The sequence below is a fragment of the Mauremys mutica genome, chromosome 13 (assembly GCF_020497125.1).
Source record: "Mauremys mutica isolate MM-2020 ecotype Southern chromosome 13, ASM2049712v1, whole genome shotgun sequence".
NCBI classification, from domain to species: Eukaryota; Metazoa; Chordata; order Testudines; family Geoemydidae; genus Mauremys; species Mauremys mutica.
In genome coordinates this window covers 40,098,804-40,122,346 of record NC_059084.1, presented here as the reverse complement: position 1 = coordinate 40,122,346, position 23,543 = coordinate 40,098,804, and the positions used below count along the sequence as shown (strand labels likewise).

Below are 23,543 nucleotides of genomic sequence, written 5' to 3'. Positions count from 1 at the left end.
TATGTTTTGTTAATCAGAAAATGATGATTCATCAAAACTAGAACTTTCTTGTGGGAAAGGATTGGGTTTGATGAGTCTCCTAATCTGATTTTTTAGAAGGTTCAAATTTGTTCAAATGTCCAGGTTGAACATTTTCAAGTCTGAAAAGGTTTTTCATTTGGAAATTTCAGTTAATTTATACTAAAGAGATGGTGAAAAAAAATTAAAGGGTCAAAATGAAAATGAAGCTTTGCCCTACAGCATGGAGCACAGGTCGCCTGCTAGGATCACCTCAACATGCTCCAGCTGATCAATCCCCTGTCCTTGCCAGGAACAAGGGCACAGGTGGCACTACAGTGTTGCTGGTTCTCGGCCTGTGGCTGACAACAGTGTAGTCTGCTGAGGACTGAAATGCTTTAATTTAACCGAAGATGTACGGCAGCTGGGACACCAGGACAGTGAGCGCAATCAAGGCCAGGAATCCCCATGTATATTAGGCAGCCTGTAACTGGATGCAGACACAAGTGCTCATGATGTTGGCATATTACAGCAGGTGGAAGATGGCCACATAGTATTTGAAGGACATGACAGCAAAGAGGATGAATTCAGTGGATCCCACTAGGAAGTGGAAGCAAGCCTGGGCAATGCAGCGAGGGAGGGTGGTGACTTGGTACTTCTGAAAATTAGGATTTTAGTCGTGGGTGAAAGGGCTCAGAAGCCACAGAACAGTTCTCCCCCACCACCACATACATTACCTCGACAATGTGCTTCAGCTCTGAGCTGGTGCGGTTTCTTCTAGAGGTAAAAGGTAGCTACAGTCTAGTCCCCGTGTTTATACATACCTTAGCATCCACGAAGATTCCACCAGGAATGGTTAGGGTTATCAGCACCCGACCCTTTTAACTGGAGATGGACCTGATGCCCTTGAGTTAGTAGTGCCTCTTTATTAACACCCAAAATCTGCCCAAAACTGTAAAAAAATGTTTTTTTCAGCTGGATTTTTGATCTTTCAAAGAAAAAACAAATATTTTTGAGGAAAGAGGACCGATTGGGAAATGGAATTTTCCACACACACACCCCCCAAAAAAATTGATGGAAAATAGGACACCCCACCAGTGCTTTCCAACCATTACCAATGATGAATCCAATCATCTATAGCATGAAGAACAAGACACCAAAGCTGCATTGAGGAGACTGACTGGGGGGAGGTTATTCACCAAGAAGTAATTGTCTATCTTTGTCCAATAAATACTATTTCAGTTTATGTCTACCAGTCCATGATAGTTACTTCCATGACAACACAGTTTATACACAAATGGGCCAGATTCTGCTCTCAGTTTCACCAATGCAAATCCAGATTAACTCCACTGATGTCAATGCAGTTGGGCTGGTTTACGTCAGCAGAAGATCTGTCCCAATATTGGAGTTAAACTGGTGTGCATTTTGTGGGAGGGAAAAATCAAGCTTTCATTCTGTGCCCAAGCAATGCCTATTAAACTGCTTTGCCACTTACACCTGTTCCATGGCCATTAGAAAGCCCGGATGGAAGCTTCTTTCCCTTCTGTGTAAAAATCAGAATTGGATCAAAGGAATCAGATTGGTTTTTGGTTGTTACTTCCATGTTCTTTGTGGTGTACCTTGTAGTTACCATTAGGTCTTAGGTAAACAAGATCTAAAGAGCAAGCAGTAGGCCATTTATCTATGCCAAAGGTCACAAACATACTTGCTCATATGTATGCTACCCGTTGAAGCAAATGTCTAAATCCCAATTACAACGGTTACATGTTTAGTTGAACCACTGCTCCCTGCTCTGGTCTCTGAGTTCACACCCTGAGGTCTCAGCTTTGCACCTGTCCCTCTCTTAGGGTGGAATAGTGTGATTCATCCCCTCTCAAACTGGGTACCAGGCTATAGCAATTTGTGTACCAACTATAATTTTTCCAACCAGGTTTGGAACCTGGAATTCTTCCCACAGGAGCTATGACCAGTAGTAAATTGAGTAACTAGCCGGGCTTTTCCATACAACTTACAATTTATTTACCACTGTAGGAACAAAGCATAACATAAGAGAAAATATGAGCAATTCCAGATCTATCACTGCAGTAGTTTGGTAGGATAAAAAACTGGCTTTATTACTTTTTTTTAGGAAACACTGCAATAGCTTTCTCTCCAAATACTTCTCCACCATAGCAAGAAGAATGCAGTATTTATTTACTGAAATAAAAAAAGATAATACTCATAATTACATGATCTTTGTGCCCTAACACATTAAAAATAAGACAATAAAATCCAACCAGCATTAAAATAATAATTTGAACAGCAACTCAGCTATCCAAACATACACAGAAACTTTGTTTCAATTATTTATCATTGGGGAAAGGAAAACTTCAAGTCTTTCAGAAAACCGTTTCAAAGATATTATGACATTGACACCTTCAATAGATGATAAAATTAACAGATACACCCATTTAATCAAACATATTCCACCCTGCAAATTCCTACTCCCCAAAAGTCACCTGGAACAAAGAAACAAGTCAACCAATGAATCAATAAAATGAAACAACATGAAAAAGAAAGAATCAAGGAAACAAACAAGCCAATTGTCTCATACCCCAACTACAATTTATATCCCAAAAAAGCAGAAGGGCCAGAAAGTTCGTGAAGTCCAGTAGTGACCTAGCTATGGTTGTTGATATTCTGTGCAGCATGAATGGCGATGGTAGCAGTATAAATCCCTAAGACAGATAGATAGGTGTGTATGTACAGTGATGGATAAATATTTAGATTCTGATTTTATTTACACTGGTGTAATTCTAAACTAACTCATTTGACTTCAGTGGAGTTAGTCTGGATTTTATGAGTTCCTAAACAGATTGGACCCTATGTTCTCAAGGAGACAATTTTATCATCAGTTCACTATATCCATAAAGAAGCTCAGAATGAAATCACAGTCATGGTACAATGACAGACACTTTAATTCTTGCTGAATAACCTCCACACAATCAGTTTCTTCAATGCAGCTTTGATCTCCTTGTTTCTCATGCTATAGATGATCGGATTCATCATTGGAGGCATGACAGCATAGAGAACACCCACCAAGAGATCTAGATTAGATGCTGAACTGGAGGTGAAATTCAGATAGTCAAACATGGCAGTGCAAAGTAACAAGGAGATCACTGTGAGGTGAGGCAGGCAGGTGGAGAAGGCTTTATTCCGGCCCTGCTCAGAGGGGATTCTCAGCACGGTTTTGAAGATCTGAACATAAGACACAATTATAAAAACAAAGCAGTTTAAACCTAAAAAAAAACTAAAGGCAAGAAGCGCAACTTCACTGAGGTACGAGTCAGAGCAGGTGATCTTGAGTAGCTGGGGGATTTCACAGAAGAACTGGCTGATGACATTGGACTGGCAGAAGGGTAAACTGAAGGTGTTCCCGGTGTGCAGGGCAGAGTAGACAATACCAGTAATCCAGGCACTGGCTGCCATTTGGACACAAGCTCTCCTGTTCATCACTCTCTCATAGTACAGTGGTTGGCAGATGGCGACGTATCGGTCATATGCCATGATGGTGAGTAAGGCAAGATCAGCTGCAATGAAGACTACAAAGAGAAAGACTTGGGTGACACATCCAGGATAAGAAATAGACCTGGTGTTCATGAGGGAATTGATCATGGATTTGGGAATGGTAACGGAGATGGAGCCGAGGTCTATGATGGACAGATTCGCCAGGAAGAAGTACATGGGGGTGTGAAGATGGTGATCGAGGGCTACGGCTGCGATGATGAGAAGATTCCCCAGCAGGGCTGCCAGGTAAATCAGCAGAAACACCATAAAGTGCAAAATCTGCAGCTCCCGAACATCAGAGAATCCCAGGAGAAGGAACTCGGTCACAGTGGTTCGATTGGACATTTCCTTTTTCAGTTCATTGTGTGATGGCTGTGGAGGGAAGGACAAATACAATGGGGATTACACTGACAGCAGGAGTGGCCCTGTTTCCCTGCAGCAATATCTCATGATTTGAGTGTTTATGATGCACAGCATTCGTCACTGCTATTAACTAGGAGTTATCATATGAATGTAAATTGGTGCAGCTCTCTTAAAGTCAATGGAGCTGCATCAGTTTGCACCATCTGAAGATCTAACTCAGGATATGACTTGATAAAATGCCGTGTGAAGGATGGTGTAAAGTACAATCCCAATGCAACAATTCTAGCCAAGCTGGATCCCCTATTGCTACAAACAGGAGGCTCTGGACTTGGGCATGAAACTAAAATGCTAAAATGTCAACACTGTCTGATATCCACTTTTCAGGAAAATATGACATACAGTAACTCAGTATCCTGCATGAGATCTCGTATGTAATGATTCCATTGCAACACCACATAGACAACTTGCTGCCTGCTTGCGTATAGATTTGTGACACAAAATCCCATTTCCATCTCTGTGTATTGATGGGCTAGTAGCATTGCTCAGCTACCTCTCTGCTGCATTGTTTACCTCTGTCAGTTTATGGCTATGCAGGTCACTGGCCATCAGGAGACTTGGATTCTATTCTTGTTTCTTCCACTGATCTGCTGTGTGACCATGGGCCAGTCTCTTCCCCTCCCTGTGCCTCTATTTCCCCTTTATCCCTTTCTCTGCCCTGTCTGCTAGGACTGTCGGCTCTGTGAGGTATGGGATTTGTCTTATTAGGTGTATGTTCAGTGACCCCATTTACAGCATTTGTGTTTAGCCGGCAGCAGCGTGGGACAGAGGATATGGCGCTAGAGCAGAATATTTTGGTTCTAATCCCATTCACCTGCTTTATGTCATTGGCAGGGATAAGAGAGACAGTCTTTGGTGGGGGGCTTCAATTCTCTGTTCTCCATCTAAGGCGCTAGTATGTTTAATATCTCTGGGCTCATCTGTGGGCTACCAACTTTGCTACTTACTCAGATTTATAAATCAACAAGTATCTCTTTGAAACGGAAATAAACACAGTTGCAATAGAGTGACTGGGAGCAACTTTTATTATTATTGGACAATATCACTGTTCCCATCTTGGCTTACATCTAAGTTTCCAGTCTGGGGTATTCAGACTTTTTCTATTTAAATTATTTCAAAGGAAACCTGGGTTTTCAACTAAAGAAATATTCTAGGGAATTTTGTTATTCCTGAAGCACAACCTATGTATTGCAAAACTCTTTTTTTCCCCCTTAATTTAGGTGAAAATGTTTCAGTTTCCAGCAGTTTACCTGACATTGCCTGGTTATCAATGAACACACACACACACGATTTTCTATGAAAATTTCTATGAAAAGTCAAATGTTTTCTGCTGCGAAAAAACAAACAACCTCCGAGCAACTCTAAAGGTTTGATTAAATTATATTAAGAATCTTAAAGAGTTCCAATTGTAACCCATAGATCTATTATGAAATTTGCCCAGCATATTAACACTTGAACATGTTTAACTGAAATAACTTACAGCACTGGTTTTTGTGGAATGTTTCCCAGCCTGGGAACTTCACCACCAGGGTTCTTCAGTCATTGCCATTCTCTGTATCTGCCAATAACACCCCATCTCTGTATTATCCAGCAGCTGTTTCCCTGCCACTCCACCATATTTCCTGAGTTGCTGGGTCTCTCTATAGTTCCTAGAAGACAAGGATCCTCTCCACAGATAGACACTCCCTGCTTCCCTCCTTGGACTGCCTTGGCTGAGAGGTGAAGGACTAAAGAGGATGGGGGCAGGAAGCCCCACCCAGCTGTGAAACTGATTCCGGCTTCTGCAGGCTTCAAACATGGTCACAACCCAGGATGTGCTTGTTCTGGGGCTAAATAGCTGACTCCTGTCTCCAGGGCTGTGAGCCCAGCTCTGATCTCACCTCAGGAGCAAACCACCATGACAAGCTGCCCTAGTTGAACCTAGCCCCCCAGAGAGGGAACACAACATGCCCTGGATCTCAAGTGGTGGCAGCACCCTGAAAGGATGCTGGGCTAAAAACAATGCAGAGCTGAGGCCCAAAGGGTGTCTGAAGGAGATTACAGAATAAACTATATATTTATAGCACAGACATGTGACCTACAACAGCTCAGAGCCCAGTGGCACCAGAGCCCCAGCTGACCTGGAGGAGCCTGTTCCTTCATTAACTCCACATAATCAGCTCTGCAAGAGCAGAGATTTTTTCTCCTGCTTTGCATCAGCAGCTCTTGGGATGCAGCCACCACAGGAACCCACAGCTCAGGCTGTCCTGGCTGTTTGATGTTGGCCACTAAGAAGCAGCCAGAGGGAAGCACAAAAAGCTCCTAGCTACGTCCTAAACTGGTGTAAACTGATACAGTTCCACTGAGTTCTGAGTAGTTAGGGCTGTTTATGCCAAGTCAAGTTTTGGCCCTTTAATTCCAATGGAGCTAGTTTGATTTCCATTAGCTGGGATCTGGCCCTAAGATGCCCAGGCAGCTATGTCAGTTTTCACCAGCTGGGGAATCTGGCCTCATTAACACCACTGGAGCTATTGCTGATTTACACCAGCTGTGGTTCTTGCCCATTGACACCAATGGAGCTATGGCTGATATTGACCTGCTGGGGATCTCACCTTGTTAAACAGTTTCAAATCCATTTCCTTTTCCTGTGAATCTGAACTGAAGATGAGGCAGTAGGTTAATGTTGAGCTGTTGTGTGAACTTGAATGGGCAAAGGAGGTGGTCTCTATATTTGTGTCTGGGAGGAGAGAAGTTGATGAGATCACAATGGAGAGGGGACGTGTCCACCAGGCATCTCTCTCTTGATATGATCAGTGATCAGAGAAAAGTTTGAGAGCCCCCGGTTGAAGGGCATTCACATGGACATAGAAGTCTGCCGGTGGGAGGGAGGGACATGTTTCAGAGTTGGGGCCTAAGAGTGGAGGAAGAAATTGTAGTCAGTGGGCTGATTATGAACTCAGGTTGGAAATTTTCTCACACTATGGTTTTGTTCATCAGAAAATGCTGATTCATGGAAACCCTGTTTGCTGCAAAGGGTTGGTTGGTTTTGATGAATATCCTATTTTGATTTCTCTTAGAAGGTTAAAATTTGTTAAAATGTCCAGTTTTGACATTTTTCAATTTAAAAATATCATTTGGAAATTTCAGTTAATTCTAAAGAAAAGTGAAAAGTAAAGGGTCAAAATCAAAATGAAAATTTGCCCTGGAGCATGGGGCGCAGGTCGCCTGCTAGGATCACCTGGATGTGCCCCAGCTGATCAGTTCCCTGTCCTTGCCAGGGCCTAGGGCACAGGTGAGACCTCAGTCTGCCCAGGTCTAGGCCTGTGGCTCACAACAGTGCAGTCTGCTTAGGACTGAAATGGTTTAGTTTAACTGAAGTCGTTGGGCTCAACACAGGGGTAACTGGGTGGGATTCAGTGGTCGGTGATAAAGAGAAATTCTGACTAGTTGCTTGCATCATCCCGCCTGGTCTAAAATTCTATGAAACTATAAAAATTATGGAAGCCAAATATTTTCTTTTGACCTATTCTGTTTTTTTATTATTATTTTTGTTTTGTTTTGCTTTCAGATTATCTGTTTGAAAAATAATTCAGTTATCCCATATGGGAAAATATTTCAAATTTCTTGAAAAGCCTCAGAAGATGAGAAACTCCCTTTCCCAATTAGTTCTACTCTTCAACTTCTCTCCTTTCCATAACTCGCTAAAAGGTTATTATCTTACCGGCTAGGAGCTGAAGGTAGATAGCAGCTTTTGGCTTTAATACAGGGACTCTGCTAAGTCAATGTACACTCACAAACATAGTAATATTCACTGATAAATAACCAGTTATGTCACTTATGTGCAATTTGAAACATACACACAGCAACACACACTCACAAAACACACACACTCACACACTTTGCACTGGTAAACACACAATATTGTCATTCAGAAGCAATCAAACACAAATGAAGACTCAGAAATCCACTCACAGACCCTAACGAGGGCTGATAATGCACACGCTCACATATCTTTCACACATGATGTTATACATTCATAACTTCACACAATGATTCACAGTCAGAAACACACATTCTCGAAGAGATGCAGAGCCGTGTAAAAACTAAATTGCATGTTGATTTCCCAGGAGCACATTCAAAATAACGTACACTGACAAAAGCACACCTATTCACACAATACTGTTCCCTAGTAGACACACACTCAAGGAAATGACTCTGATGCACTTAGAATGCAATCTTAAAAATGAACACAGAGACCTGGTCTGTACTATAAATGTTTACCATTAGACCAGTGTCGGTTTGGATCTGTGATTTTGGGGGTGACATTTTTACACCAGAGTAAAGTAAAACTTTAAGCAATTTTATCAGTACAATTAGTGAAGACACAAATGTTCCCAGTCACATAAAATTGCAGCAGTACTATAAGATGAAGCTGATACTTTGTATCATTCCTTACGTAGAATCACACTGTTTCCTGGGGATTTGGTGGTCAGAGACAAGCAGTCATCTCTCTGGTCCCTGGCCTGCCAAACGAGTCCAATGGTCCGGATCTCCCCCTTGCATTGGGGCCTGGCCGAGTAGAGGGTCCGAAAGTTACCATATATATTCACAGATATGCCCAACTCCTTTGCCCATATATAAGTTCCTCACCCTAATAATCTTGGTGTCCTCATCCTTTCAGTTCAGAATTTAATTATTTTCATTTATTATCATATTGGTCAATTTGTTGCCAAGGTAACTTCATTTCTAATCATCTACCAAGTATTCTATCCTAAAACATCCAAGCCCAGTATCAGTTCAATGTTTCTGTGGTTACCTGGTGTCATTTTATACAAACACCCCCCATAAGAACAATGTTCCTAGTTCTCCAAATCACAGAGTCACTGTGGGGCCACTTACTTCAGCTAAGGCTCATAGATCTCAAAGCCTTCTGCTAACAGCTTCACAGGATATAGGCCTGTAGGTTCCTTTTGTTCCTGGTGAATACAATGCTAAGCTAGCTCTTTGTCAGGCAGGTATCATTGTGTCAGTTTCACTCAAAGCAGTCTAATCCCCTCAGAGCGCTTGGCTCAGGCTCTCTGCTCATCTCCATGGGAGTTCCCAGCCCCCTCCTTGGATCTTCAGAGCCTCTGAAAGGAAGGAAACTTGCCCATTCTTAGCTCCCCACCCAAAGGGGCTGGACTTTCCAAGATGCTGGCTCATATGTGGGGCAGATGGGAGGCAGCGAGAGCCTAGAGGGGCAAGAGACCCCTAGATTTGGGCACACACATGAGAGGGGAGCATGTGGGGCTGACAGGTGCCCCGCCCCTTTTGTCACTCAGTCCCCCTCCCACTCACCCCATATACCCCTAGCCATTGTCTCAACTCCCCACACCCCCTAACACTCACACCTTCCTCATCTGAGCCTCCCAACCTCTCTTCTCTCCACTACCAACAATCACCACTTATCCCCCTCCCCATTCCTCCCTGCCTTTGCTGCAGCCCCAAACCCTTCTCCCCCTATTCCCCCAATCTTCTGCACCATAATTACCCCCTCCCTTCCCAGGAAGCTCTCACATGTCTAACTTTTCCCACAAAAACTTTGAGTACATTCCCCCCCCCCCAAATAAAATTGCCACCCAGGACACACACATTGTAGCAACATTCAATGACTCAGCCCAAAATGCATTTTGTCCTAGGTGGGCATTTGTCATTAACTTTTATTTGGTTATGTTACCTGAAGTGTGAATTCACAGCCGTCAGTCTCAGAGAGGTCTGTGATGTACCCAGTCATTAGTTTAAAAGCACTAGTCAGAAGAAGGAAACCATTTTGGGGGCCACCCTGTGACTCTGGAACCCCAAATTTGAATCACTAAAGCTATTCCACGTGCCCATGAGTCACAGCAAATTTTAAAACAATCTGAGTAACCGTTTGGATTTTAGGCCACTTACAAGAGTAGAGCTTTAAAACAAGAAAAAATGGATTGAATGGAAACTCTCTGGATGTTTAGATCTGTATTGGGGTGCGCGCTCTGTAAAAAGTGAACATTCCTGTTCTTAAATGTCCTTCTAAATTTGGATACACCAAAGAGTTAACGGGGCCATGCACTGACTTGGGTAAAACTCGACAAATTGAGACCATTTTGACCTGTATCACCTCCATAGTTTGAGCTGAAGTGCTGTGTAAGAATAAATAAACAAACTTTTGAGGAAAGGGCTATTTTATTCCAGAGCTGATATCTCTCCAAAGCCCAGCTCAATTGATTCCAAATCTGGAACACTACCCGTACCCGGAACCCTCCCGAGGCACACCAAACTTCAAAGGAATCCAAGTTAGCATGTTGATGTTAGACAGCTTAGAAAGGGTGACAGTAATTATGATGCAACAGTGATGCTATACTAGTGCTGCCGTGCCAAGATAATGTTTGTGATAAATAAAGGGAGGGGAGCTCTCTTTTATGAAAACCCAACCAGCCAGTTAGCTATAAAATCCCTCTTAGTAGCTGTTCTTTACTTATTTTACCTGTAAAGGGTTAAAAAGTCCCACTGCTATGCATCAATAAAAAGGAAGTAAGTGGGCAACTCAGCAGCTGTTCAACCATGGGTTCCTGGAGTGTGAGTTGTTGTCACAGATGGGCTCTCAGCTAAAGAGTAATTCTGATAATACTGAGCCTGATCTTGGGACAAGAACCTGCCATATTTCAGAGTGTTAATTGGGAATGCTAAATAATTAGGGAGATCAATACATAATCAATAGTTCAGGCAACAGTAGAGAAGTAGTGTAGGGCAGAGAAGTCTACTGGTGGCAGAGGGCAGAGAGGTCAATGGTTGGTGAAGGAGGTGAATTTTACAATTGATGAATGGGATGTCTTTTATGGTAAAGGAAGGAGAATGTTATGGAGGATAAACTACTGCGAAGCGAGAGAACCGAGTCAATATTTCTTACAATGCTGTGAATAGGCCAACATTTTGGGGTATGTGGTTTTCTATCTCTCTCTATAAATAAATAATGCACATAGTGCTGTTACTGCATTCTATGGCATTTCACCGCCTGTGTGTTTCAGAGGTGACTCCAGAATCGGAGTTTTTGGTCTTGTGCAGAGCAGTGCAAATTCATCTCTCATATAAATTAGCCAGGCAACATTAACTACAGGTGGTGATGTGCCCCTTTTACCATGAATGGATTAGGCTCACTGAGTGCTACAGCACCACTAGGTTTTGGAAGATGAGAGAATTGATGTTCTCAACAGTTGGATTTCTGGGACCTGGGTGTGTCAGTTGCTTTAGACACCACCCTGCTGAGTAGAACAGAGAGAGATCACCATTGACAAGGGCTGGCATGGAGTGAGGATGCCGTGCCACTGCCCATGTCTTCAGTGCTATTTAGATCACTACTACAGAGATTTTCAAAGCTGCCTTGGCAAATGGGATGTCAGTCCCTATTAATTTCGTTCAGACCTGAGCATTCAAAATCCTCTAAGTGGGTTGCAATTTCATCCCAAAAGACTAGAGAATGGTTAAAAAAAACAAAAAAACAAACAAACAAAAAAACCCCAACATTTTCTGCCATTTTCAAAAGTGCCCCACTACCTCCTTAGAGGCACCTAAATGTCTTTAAAAACTTGGCCCTTAGTCACCTGGGCATCTAAGGTCTTGTCTACAGTTTGAAACGAGACAGCATCAAACTTGCAGCCTAGTCCATGACATTTTAGGGATCCTTTCAGCATTATTATTTGCAGTCTTGTTAATATTAAGACAATATTTGCAATAATTATTTTGAGCCCTATTTTCAAAAGTTGCTTTTATTTCATCCCAATCCTGAAAAGTGACCCACCTGGGCAGAACATTAGGTCTTGAAGTTCTTGGACTTTTTTATTAGAGCTCATGGACTGTATGTCAGTAGAGAGATTGTCTTGTGGAAAGTTCGTCTCTCATTTCTGATCTCAACAACATACTCTCCAGATATCCTGGATTTTTCCTATTTGTTTTATTTATGACCAAAAAAAAAGAAATTCTAATTAGAAATATCAGTGTATCAGTGTCAAGCAGTTACTCTTTCACACTTAGAATAAAATATTACAAATAAGAGAAGCATGGTTTATTGGTGAAGCATTTCAAGGTGCTCAGACTGCACGATAATGAAATAAACCAATAAAAAGAAAAATGAGACAATATATAAAATCAAAAATCAAGTAGGTAAATCACCACAGCAAATGTTCAGATTGTGTTAACTTTGGAATGTGTGTGAATTTATTTGGGTAAACTTTATACAAAAAGGATTCAATTTTTCATCAATAGAGGGGTTTGCAAGAGGATAGCTAGATAACCACTGAGGCCCTTTTACAGTATTCTGGCAGTGTAAAAGAAAATGAAAGTGGATGTAATTGTAATTTACACTCACTTTTATACAGCCAGTTTGGTATAAAGGCCCCTCAGCGTAAGCCAGAATCCAGCCTCCAACCTCTTATATTTATTTACACTCTGTGGAGACTGCACTGCCTGCTGATTACTTTCTTTAAAGCATCCCTGAAGTCCTTGTTCCTCAGGCTGTAGATGACGGGGTTCAGGAGGGGGGTGATGATGGTGTAGAACACAGAGACAATCTTATTGAGCTCCGAGGGCAGGCTGGAGGTAGGGCGGACATACATGGAGATCATGGTGCCATAGTAGATGGCCACCACGGCCAGGTGTGAGCCACAGGTGGAGAAGGTCTTCCTCTTCCCAGAGGAGGAGGGGATCTTCAGGATGGTGAGAATGATGAAGAGGTAAGACACTAGGGTCAGCAGCAGACAGCTGACAAGGACCAGGAGGGAGAGAATGAATATGACGACCTCAGTAGTGGAGGTGTCTGAGCAGGAGAGCTTGAGCAATGGAGGGATATCACAGAAGAAGTGTTTAATCTGGTTGGAGCCACAGAAAGGAAGTCTGGAGATTAGCAAGCAGGGTAAGAGCCCGGTGAAGATGCCAGTCACCCAGGAGACCATGGCCAGACGGGTACAAGATGCATCACTCATGGCCACTGTGTAATGTAATGGGTAACATATGGCGAGGTACCTGTCGTAAGCCATCACCGCCAGGAGGAAGCACTCAGTGGCCCCCAGGAAGACAAAGCAATAGAGCTGTGCCATGCATCCAGCAAACGAGATGGCCTTCCTCTCTACCAGTAGGTTGGCCAGCATCTTGGGCATGATGGTGCTGGTGTAGCAGATCTCCAGAAAGGAGAGGTTCTGGAGGAAGGAGTACATGGGCAAGTGGAGCTGGGGTTCCAGCCTCACCACCGAGATGATGACAATGTTCCCTGTGATGGTTAGGATGTAGATGACCAAGAACACAATGAAGAGCAGGGTCTGCCAGCCAGGAAGGCTATGGAACCCCAGTAGCCAGAACTCCACCACTGTGGTGCTGTTGGTCATCTCCTTGGGAGAGCTAGAATTTGCCTGCAGATGGTAGAATCACCATCATTATCACTCTTATAACCAGCATCACCGCCAATATCATAATAAATAACAATTACAGCTTCGATTCTCAAAGGAGCCTAAGGGAACACTATCAGCATCACCACAGTGCTTTTTAGTTCTTTCTTTCTTTCTTTCTTTCTTTCTTTCTTTCTTTCTTTCTTTCTTTCTTTCTTTCTTTCTTTCAACTCCCCATCCATTTAACTTCTCATTTTTTTGCAAGGTAGTAATTAAATTTGATTATTTAATATATTTCTTTTGGTACACATATATTTCAGGTATCATGGAAAAGTTCATATTTAGACAATGAAATGCAAACATACCCATGCACAAACATTCCCACAAATGCTCCCACACAAACTTTCTCACATACAAACACAGTTACTCAAACCTTCACACAGAAAAATACTCCATGACACATGCTTTAACAAACACACTTGCACTTTCATACACACAAGTAAATGCCTAAGAAACAGCACAACACATATAAATACACCTCACACATCTCACCACAATATATACAAAATCACACAAAATCTCACTCATAAATGCACACTGTCTCACACACACATAAAGGAAAGGAAACATCCTCACAGTAAAATTCACACATATAAACATGCACGCACACACATACACCCTCACAATCCCACATTGGCACAAACATACACTCACAGTCACAAATGCTCTGCAAATCTCATTCTAGCATCTGAGAGTTATGACGGAATTTCTCTGCTCAGGCATTGTCTGAAGTAACAAAGGTTTGTAATTGTACAGCAGATGTATAAAACAATAGATTGCCTCTCCTCTCATAGTTGTGTTAACATTGAATATCTATCTATCTATCTATCAGAATATTAGTAAGTATAGTCAGCATATACAATTCTGAATATGGACATATCTGTTCAATAAGAAGGTCTATTTTTGCATAACCTTTTCCATAACCATAATCAAATGTTAAAGTACTCATGGTTGAAAACTGCTCAGACCCAAGTATAGAACAGATAGTCCTGGTAACTTACTTGATTCCCTTTGAGCAAGAAATGAGGACATAATCCAAGAATCAGCAGTTCCCCCAAAATTAATCACATTTTGAATTGTGGTTGGACTTCAAACCACCTGTTCCCATGTTCTAAATCACATAGCAAAGAGAGTACCTAGCATCCACCCACTGCTGATCAGGGTTCAGCTTTCTGGAGGCTGACACAGCGAAATAATAACTCATACTCGAACTGTACCTTCATTTCAACCCTCGCTTGGCATCTCTGGGACCCAGTCTCTGTAACCCCGCTGGAATTCCCGAACCAGAGATACACAAAGCAAGACCCCAGCTGTTCTGTTTTAATGACTGAGGTGTAATCTAAAGCATGTGACATATCAGAAAAAGGGTGGAAATTCATATGGGGCCAGATACAAAAGCCCAAATACATTGACTTCGGCTGTTTTTGGATCAGGCTCAATTCAAGAACTTTTAGGGTCAGATTTTACATTGATGAAGGCCAATTAGATCAATAGATAGATAGATGGGTGTGTATGGAGATTAGCCATTTACTCTCCCGTAGTCTGATTCAGTGATGTAGCAGACAGGCAGAGCTGTAGGAAAGAGATCTTTATGAAGGAAGCCAACTGGCCCCTACTTTAGGCTGAAACTCTGGGTTATGTTTGGAAGCAGCCTGGCACTGGGTTGCATTTCTAAGCCTCTGAATCCACATTGAACTGAATCCCTCCAGAAACCTGACCAACTTTCTCCACTTCCAGTCATTATACCAAACGCAACTCAGGAAACCTCTACTAATGATTCCTCAGTGTCTGGTTTTCCTGTGAAAAGTGACTTTCCGCAAGTGACACTCTGGAGTTCTAAGCTTAGAACTCTGCAGTGTCACTTGCAGAAAGTCACTTCTCTTAACTACTTCAGAGAAAACTTGCTTAGAAAAAAAATAGAAAGAGTCTGTTGATTCTCACACAAACTCCCTTCCCCTCCTCATAGACCATCCCTAAAATCTCATTTTGGGATTTCATTAACTTTATGACCAGAAATGAACAGGCTCCTGCATATCTGGCTTTGAATTAAGTGCTTGTCTATACACCACTGAAAATAACTTGACTACATTTCTTATGGGAAATCACAGGAAAGTCCCAAACGATAACACACATGCACGCGTGCACGCACACACACACACTTTAAAAGGGCTGATTAAAAATGCTGATACAAAAAAAATGGAGAAAAAGTTACTGGGATGAAGAATAGAGACAGAAAAATGTGAATTAAAACTAGGAATTGTTAAAAAAGGTTTACTTGGTTGCCAAAAAAGCCACCATTTCCCATTTTTGAAAGAAGAAAACTGGTCAAAAGCCCATCTTGGTTAAGAGGGGAAGTGAAAGTAGCTGTTAAAACAGAAACAAAAATATAAGCATAACAAATGAAAACAGGGCAATAGATAACGATGAATGCATATTAGAAGCTATGAAAATTGATAAGGGAAGCTAAAGACATGAGGACAAAATCCAGCAATGGCTGGGCTAAGGTAATAAGAAAGACATTTTCAAGAATACCTGGAAAAAAGGAATCATAACAATGGTATAAGCCTGTCACTAGATGGAGACAGTAACATTGTTGATGATGTAGAAAAATCAAAATTATTCAAATAAATATATATATTGTCTGTTTGAAAAGACGCAGGATGATGTTTTTATATCTCATGAGGATTCTGAAGTACTTCTGAGTCCTTAGGTAACTAAGAAGGATATTAATATAGCATTAACCAAAGGGTAAATATTTTGAATTCAGAAAGTCCAAATAATTTGTGCCCAAAAGTACCAAAAAAAAGTTGGCTGAAGAGATCTCTGGACCATTATCGTTGATTTATAAATCTTGGGATACTGGGGAAATTCAAGAAGGCTGGGCAAGTGCTAATCGGAGGGAGGAATAGTGCAGGGGTCTGAACATTGGTCTGCTAAACCCAGGGTTGTGAGTGTAATCCCTGAAGGGGCCCTTTAGGGAACTGGGTAAATATCTGTTTGGGGGATGGGTCCTGTTTTGATCAGGGGGTTGCACTAGATGCTCTCAAGGTCCCTTCCAACCCTGATATTCTATAATTGAAAAGGCAAGCAGAGTGATCTAGGCAATTATAGACCAATTAGCCTAACATCAGTCTTGTAGGAAATAATGGAAAAGCTAATATGGATTCAATCAATAAATAGTTGAAGAATGGGAGTCTAGTCAATGGCAATCAACATCATTTTATGGATAATAGGTCTTGTCAAACCTAGATGTACCTGTGTAGATAGAAGATATTTAGACTTTTGTAAGGGGTTTAACTTAGGACCACACCATAGGTGACATTGAGGGGGAGAGGAGGGAAGGGGAGGGGAATGGAGGCATGCAGGGATGCATGCCCCTCCCCCAGATTTCTGCCAAGGTGGGAGTCAAGCTGAGCATGGCTGAAGGGACTTGCTTGGGAAAGGAACCAGCAGTGAGCGCTCCCGCTCAGCCCAATTAGGTGTGCCCAGAAGCGAGACTGGACTGGCAGCACAGCTCTCTGCCAGAGGGAGTGCGAAGAAGCCTGCTGAGTCCCATCCTTTCCTCGCAGGCCAGCATCTGCAGTTACCTGCCTGGGGCTTGGGGAGTCATCTGGAACCATGCAGTGAGGCCCAGGGAAGCTGGGGGGTGGGAAGCCCAAGGAGGCAGCAGGGTCCAGGGACAATTGGAGGGATCCTGGGGGAGGCAACAGGGGCCAGGAGCAACTGGGGGGGGGAGGTTGTAGGGGAGCCCAAGGAAGCAGTGGAGGGATCTGAGGAAATGGGGGGGTTGGGAGTCCAGGGAGGCAGTGGGGGACCAGGCATGATGGGGGAATTGGTGGGGTCCATGGGAGGCAGTGGGTGATGGTGGGATTGGGGGACTGGGGGAGGCAGTGGGGGCCAGGAGAAATGAGGGGAGTCTGGGGAAGCAGTGTGGGAGCCAGGGGCCCTGGGGGGTGAGTGGGAAGTCTGGGGAGGCAGTGGTGGTGAGGGGGGATTGGTGAGGGGCCAGGGGAGGTAGTGGTGAGCCCAGGGAAGCAGTTTGGGGGGCGGGTTCGATTGGGGGAGTCAAGGGAGGCAGTGGGGGCCAGGCATAGTGGTAGAGGTCAAGAGTAATGGGGGGGAGAAGCCTGGGGAAGCAGTGGGGGAGCCAGGGACACTGGGGGGTGAGTGGGGGCCAGGATCAAATGAGGGGCTGGGGGAGACAGTGGGGGTCAGGGAGGTTTGGGGACAGGGGAAGCAGTGGGGGGGCACTGGCAATGGGGAGGGGTGAGTGTCCCAGGGAGGCATCAAGGGCAATGGGTGGGGGGCCGGGGCGCCAAAATACAAGTTTGCCTAGGACACCATTTTCCCTAAGGCTGGCCCTGGCAAGGCCGGGGACTCTCCATCTCTTGAAGCCTTCATTTCCAGGCTGGATGTCCTCCTGTGAGATGCTTCAGCCAAACACTAATTATCGGGAGCAGCTTGACGTGACTCTAGGACCTGTGTTACACAGGATGTCTGATTTCGTGATGCAATAGACCTTTCTCTGATTCCTACAGCATGGTCAATAGCTCTATGGTGAAACACAGCACATCACTTGGAAAGGCACCCAATCCTCACTCACTCTGGGCTCCTCAAAGAAGCCTAAGGGGGCTAGGCACCCAGTCATAATGAAATGGCATTTGGACATCCAAACTTAATAGCTTCCTTTGAAAACCTCAACCCTAATTATTGCTAGCACTTAACCATGATGCACTGTCAAGATCTATGGAAAGCAGCGGCATGCTGATACCTGTAGTTACCTTCTGTGAATGAAGTCAGGCCTCTAATCCTGTTCTGAAACCAGGGCAAACAGTACCTCTGAAAGCCAAGCCTCTTATTTAGGTACCTAAACATAGATTTAGGACTCATCTCCACAAAGGGGCTTTGGTGTTGCAATGCTCAGTGCTGCACCACCTAACTTTTAGGTGTCTAGGAAATTGCTGGAACAACACTGGGATCCACAAAGCCGAGTTAGGCACCAAGGATCCTATACAATGAATGAGGAGAGATAGGTGCCTACGAATGAGATCCTCAAAAGGCAACACACTAAATGGGTCCACATCTAAGCTAGCCAATGGAAGATGCAGACAGCAGGGTTATGTCCTAGGCCCCAGTCTTCTCACAGAAACAGGTTCCTAAGTCCGGACACCAAGGAGGAGCTTAGCTCGGCTTGCCAGGGACTCAGATGGCTGTTTCTTGTGAGAAAGAATTAGGTACCTGCCTCGCCCCATACAAAATGGCTGATGCTCACCTTATAGCTTTTAGCCCAACATTTAGCATACACTCACCTGGGATGTGGGAGACTCAATTTCAATGTCCCTGTGATGGGTGTCTCCCCCCACCCAGGGTACCACCTGGGACTGTGGTACAGCTGAGCCCTCTGTCTCACCAGTCTGGGTTCCCCCTTGCACTGTGACATTGTGTCAAGCTGTAAATCCCTCCAAGCTTGCACTCACATCAACCTCCACAGGCAGGGGCCACACCCAGCTGTGTTCATGAACGCTCTGCCAGCCACTGCATGAACCTACAATAGAGAAGGTCCAGGCAAAATACCCCCAGCTCCCCGGCCTAGGACCCCAGAGCTGTACTGTCCTGCCCTGGTCAAAAGCTTGACCGGTATGAATGAATTCCAGTTACTCAGTTTGCCCCTCTCTCTATGTGGAGAGGAATATGCACAAAACCTTTGTTAACTGAGCTGAGCTTTTTCCCAAACACTTCGCTCAAGCCACACTGATTTAGTTAAAAAAATATAAAACAGATTGTTTGGCTACAGAAAGATAGATTTGAGTGATTACAAGTAATAGCAAACAGATCATATGATTACCCAAGAAATAAAGAAAACGACGGTTTGCTTATACATGAAATAGGATTTGAATCAAGCAGTGTCTCACCCTGTTAGATAGTACAACAGTCCATCAAGCTTCCATACACAGGCTAGAAACCCCTTTAGCCTGGCACCAGTACTTCCCCCAGTTCAGTCTTCATTCCTCAGGTGTTTCCAAGCGTTCTCTTGTGTGGGGAGTGGGCTGCTGTGGTGATGTCAATCCCCCCTTTATAGTTTATTCCATATGGAAGGAACCCCTTTTTTTCAAGCCAATTTCCAAGCCCAGTTTATGGAAAAATACAGGTACCAAAATGGAGTTCAGTATCATATGATCTGGTCACAAGCCCTTGCCTGCTGCCAATGAGTCATGGCAGCCATTGTCCATAGGCATAGGCGGCAAGTTTGTATAATTTTTGGTGGGGCCCAAAATGGTGCCTCCCCCCCCCCCCGCTCCCGCCCTGTAAGCCGATATAAAATGAAGCTACAACGCGTCAGTGCCACAAGATTACAAGGGTCAATTAAAAGTGGAAAGTCAGAAGCAGCACTTGCCTACTTCAATATACAGTATTATATTTTGTTGCACCTGTTGTGACAAAGTGGGAATGTTCTTAATGTTTTCTCTGAATACTGTGTGGGTGCCTCAGCTTCCTCTGCAAGGTGCCAACTGAAGGTGTTGGGGACAAAGATCAGGTGGCCTCCTTGTCCGGAATCGAGTCACAAAGGCCAGAGGAGGGAGTGTCAGTTTGGAGCTGGCTGGAGAAATGGGGAGAGGCCCAGAACCTGGGTCTGGGCTCCCCACCCCCCAAGATGGACCTGACTGAGGGGTCCTGTTTTCTGTACCCACAAGTTCTGTTCTAGACTGTGATCCTGTCATCTAATAAACCTTCTGTTTTACAGTCTGGCTGTGAGTCACATCTGACTGCGGAGTTGGGGTGCAGGGATCTCTGGCTGCCCCAGGACCCCGCCTGGGCGGACTCACTGCGGAAAGCACACAGTGTGGAAGAGCATGCTGAATGCTCTGAGGTCAGACCCAGGAAGGTGTAAGCTTCTTGCCCTGGAGACAGTATGCTCAGAGAGGAGGCTCCCCCAGAGTCCTGACTGGCTTTGAAGGAGTGGTTCCAGAGCATCCCAGCATCCCCTTCCACACCATGCGCTTCCCGGAAGTCCGCACAAGCACTGACACTCCCTCCTCTGGCCTTTGTCAAGAAGGCTAACAGCATTTTGGGCTGTATAAGTAGGGGCACTGCCAGCAGATCGAGAGACATGATCATTCTCCTCTATTCAACATTGGTGAGGCCTCATCTAGAGTACTATGTCCAGTTTTGGGCCCCACATTGCAAAGAAGGATGTGGAAAAATTGGAGAGTCCAGTGGAGGGCAACAAAAATGATTAGGGGCTGGAGCACATGACTTCTGAGGAGAGGCTGAGGGAACTGGGATTGTTTAGTCTGCAGAAGAGAAGAATGAGGGTGGATTTGATAGCTGCTTTCAACTACCTGAAAGAGGGTTCCAAAGAGGATGGATCTAGACTGTTCTCAGTGGTAACAGAGGACAGAACAAAGAGTAATGGTCTCAAGTTGCAGTGGGGGAGGTTTAGGTTGGATATTAAGAAAAACTTTTTCACTAAGAGGGTGGTGAGGCACTGGAATGGGTTACCTAGGGAGGTGGTGGAATCTCCTTCCTTAGAGGTTTTTAAGGCCCGGCTTGACAAAGCCCTGGCTGGGATGATTTAGTTGGCAATTGGTCTTGCTTTGAGCAGGAGGTTGGACTAGATACCTCCTGAGGTCCCTTCAAACCCTGATATTCTATGATACTCTAAATTGACCACCAAATTTAAGTAGCGTGTTTTTCCCGTCAGGTGAGGACTCTGGGGCAGGGCTGGGGATAAGGAACTTGGGGTGCAGACAGGCTGCCCCAGGGCTAGGGCCAGAGAGGACACCCCTCCGCCCTCCCTGGCAGCAGCAAGCTCCAGGGGAGGGACCCCTCCTCTCCCCCACAGTCACTGCACATGCTCCTAGGGTCCCTCTCAGGTCCAGAAAGCCCGCTCGCCTCCCCTATGGTGGGTACCGGGCTGGGGCAGTTGCCATCACGTGTGGCCTCCCCTGCTGCCACCCCTCACCATAGCCTCACTGGGGATGGGGCTGCCCCTTGCCCAGCATAGTGCAGGAGTGGGGGGTGCAGGGTGGTGGCTTGGGAGGGGCAGAGTATCACAAAATTCACCCAAGCCCCAGCTGCTCAGGTCTAGGAAGCTCCCCTCCCCAGTGGTGTAGCCAGGTTCTAACATCAGGGGGAGCGAACACGTAAAAAAAGGTGCCAGCCAACATATCCAATTACTAATCAGGTAGTAGGGTTTACAGTGCTATAACAAGAGATTATGCTATTATCATTATCCAGTCAGCTTGCACACTACTATTTTGAATTAGCGATAATTCAGAGAGAGAGAAAGAAGAAAGCTGAATTTAGAGAACAATTATTAACCAGATTCCTGGTTATCCACCAGCCACTTTGCTCCAGCCCATGGCACAAAGCACCATAAACGCAGTAGAATCTGGCCAAGAGACTATTCACCTCAAATTGGCATCAGCTACACTCCCCCCTCCCCCACCCCCAGTCCCCACTATTCAGGATGTAGCTGAGTGAAAAGGTGGCGTTGCGGAAGCATTTAGCAGGTAATTGAAAACTCCTATAGAGCACTGTGCAGCCCCTGAGATCATTGCTGAGTTCTGAGCACTGGGTCTGCAGCTAGTCAGCAGTGAGACTGAGGAGACACAACTGGCACCTTAAAGCACCTTTACCCCCACCCCCTTCACAAGCTGCACTAAGCCCCTTTCACAGCCCCAGGTGCAACACTGAGGGAGGGTAAGTGGGTGGGGGGGATAACCCAAAGTCGCTCCTTTGCCTCCTGGCCCTGCTGATCCCTCAACCCCCTCCGCTGAAGAGAGACCAGGAGAAAAAAACATCCCCCCTCCCCTTTTCCTTCCCTCTCCATGGGCACCAGCTGGGCTTCAGAGCCCCCTTGCCTGCCACATGGCTGCCTTGCTCTGCACGGGGCTGCTGCTCCTCAGTCCCCCGCCGCACTTGGGGGGGCTGCCCTGCGGCCCCTCCCGGCAGAGCCCACCCCGGCCGGCTCAGGGAACTGGGCAGCTGCGAGCGGATGGGCGCCTCCTCCTCCTCACCCCCAGGGAGCCCGGCAACCACCCGACCTGCCTGCAGCCCCCTGCAGGAGGGCGGTGCAGAGCCCAGAGCCAGCTGGCAGCCAAATGCAAAACCCGGTCCGGACTCCAAGTCCGGAGCCCAGTGCTGGCTGCCTGGAAAGGTGGTGATTTTGTAAAATGTGCTCAAAGGGGAGCGGCTGCTTCCCCCCTTCCACCCCACTACGCTACTGGGTGGGCGGGGATGCTCCGGGGCTGGGGGTGGTGGTAGTGGCAGCCAGGGGCCGGTGCCCACTCCAGGCAGGGCCAGGGGAGAAATCCAGCTCCAGTTATTGGTGGAGCACAGCCCCCAGCCCTGAATATTCCTGGGGCTGGGGCTCCTGGAGCCCATATAACCCGGTGCCTCTGTCCATAGGTTGACTGAAGCATCTACAAATGGGGATAAGCTCTTCCATAGTCCATTGTCTTTGTTGCTGGTCCATTAGCACTGTTGTATCTGAAAGGCTAGTGGTGGGTGTTTCCAACTTAACAACATCTTTCAGTAACACACATATAGCAAAACTTCATAACTTCACATACAATGACAGCACATAAAACCAGCAGGATATTAATGTTCAATAGATCAAGACTTTTAGAAGGCATCTTTTGTACAAAACATATCATAATTATATGACAATGGTGAATGTGGAGGTGCCAGGGTGTTGCTTTGGTGCACAGAGTGCCACAGTACCCCTATGCCTGAGGGGAGAAAGGATTCATACAGGGGTGTCCTAACTCTTGGAAGTTTGGCCAAACCACTGACCTGTGTAATATTCTAATGTAGCCCTCCCTCAGTCTCTACTGTTGAAGCTGCTCCACTGTCACTGAAGCAGGAAAACTAGACTAGACTCCAGGTCTCCCACCTCAGAGATGGAGGCCGAAACCACCAAGCTATCAAATCACCCTCATTGACAGTTTTTTTCTGGCCCACTGACTCTTCAATTATTTAGCGTACTGTGGAACAGCTTCAACAGGAGAGCTGTCCATTGGAATATCCCATATCTCAGTGGTTAGAACACTGTCCTGAAAGGTGTGAGAGACCCTGGCTCAGATCTTTGCTTTTCCTTTCAAGGAAAGCAGGGAGTTGAACCTTATTATGATAACTGGGGCTAAA

General features: G+C 45.1%; 2 protein-coding genes across 2 annotated transcripts; both read right to left on the bottom strand.

The window, feature by feature from the left end:
• Window positions 1-2,952: 2,952 nt before the first annotated feature.
• On the bottom strand, window positions 2,953-6,672 carry LOC123348839 (olfactory receptor 14A16-like). The gene is made up of 2 exons (XM_044986500.1): window positions 6,555-6,672; window positions 2,953-3,915 (listed from the first exon to the last, which is right to left on the bottom strand). Exons 1-2 carry the CDS (start codon window positions 6,576-6,578, stop codon window positions 2,953-2,955), a joined length of 987 nt encoding a protein of 328 aa, XP_044842435.1. The 5' UTR covers window positions 6,579-6,672.
• A 5,723-nt stretch (window positions 6,673-12,395) lies between these two features.
• Window positions 12,396-13,334, bottom strand: LOC123347310 (olfactory receptor 11L1-like). The gene has a single exon (XM_044984729.1). It carries the CDS (start codon window positions 13,332-13,334, stop codon window positions 12,396-12,398), a length of 939 nt encoding a protein of 312 aa, XP_044840664.1.
• Between the last annotated feature and the right edge of the window lie 10,209 nt (window positions 13,335-23,543).

Bases quoted from the DNA above. Each gene is read 5' to 3' on its own strand.
- LOC123348839 (XM_044986500.1), bottom strand. From the start codon at position 6,578: ATGGATTTGAAACTGTTTAACAAG. The intron at 3,916-6,554 runs GTGAGATCCCCA...TTCCCTCCACAG, and splicing joins ATTTGAAACTGTTTAACAAG to CCATCACACAATGAACTGAA.
- LOC123347310 (XM_044984729.1), bottom strand. From the start codon at position 13,334: ATGACCAACAGCACCACAGTGGTGGAGTTCTGGCTACTGGGGTTCCAT.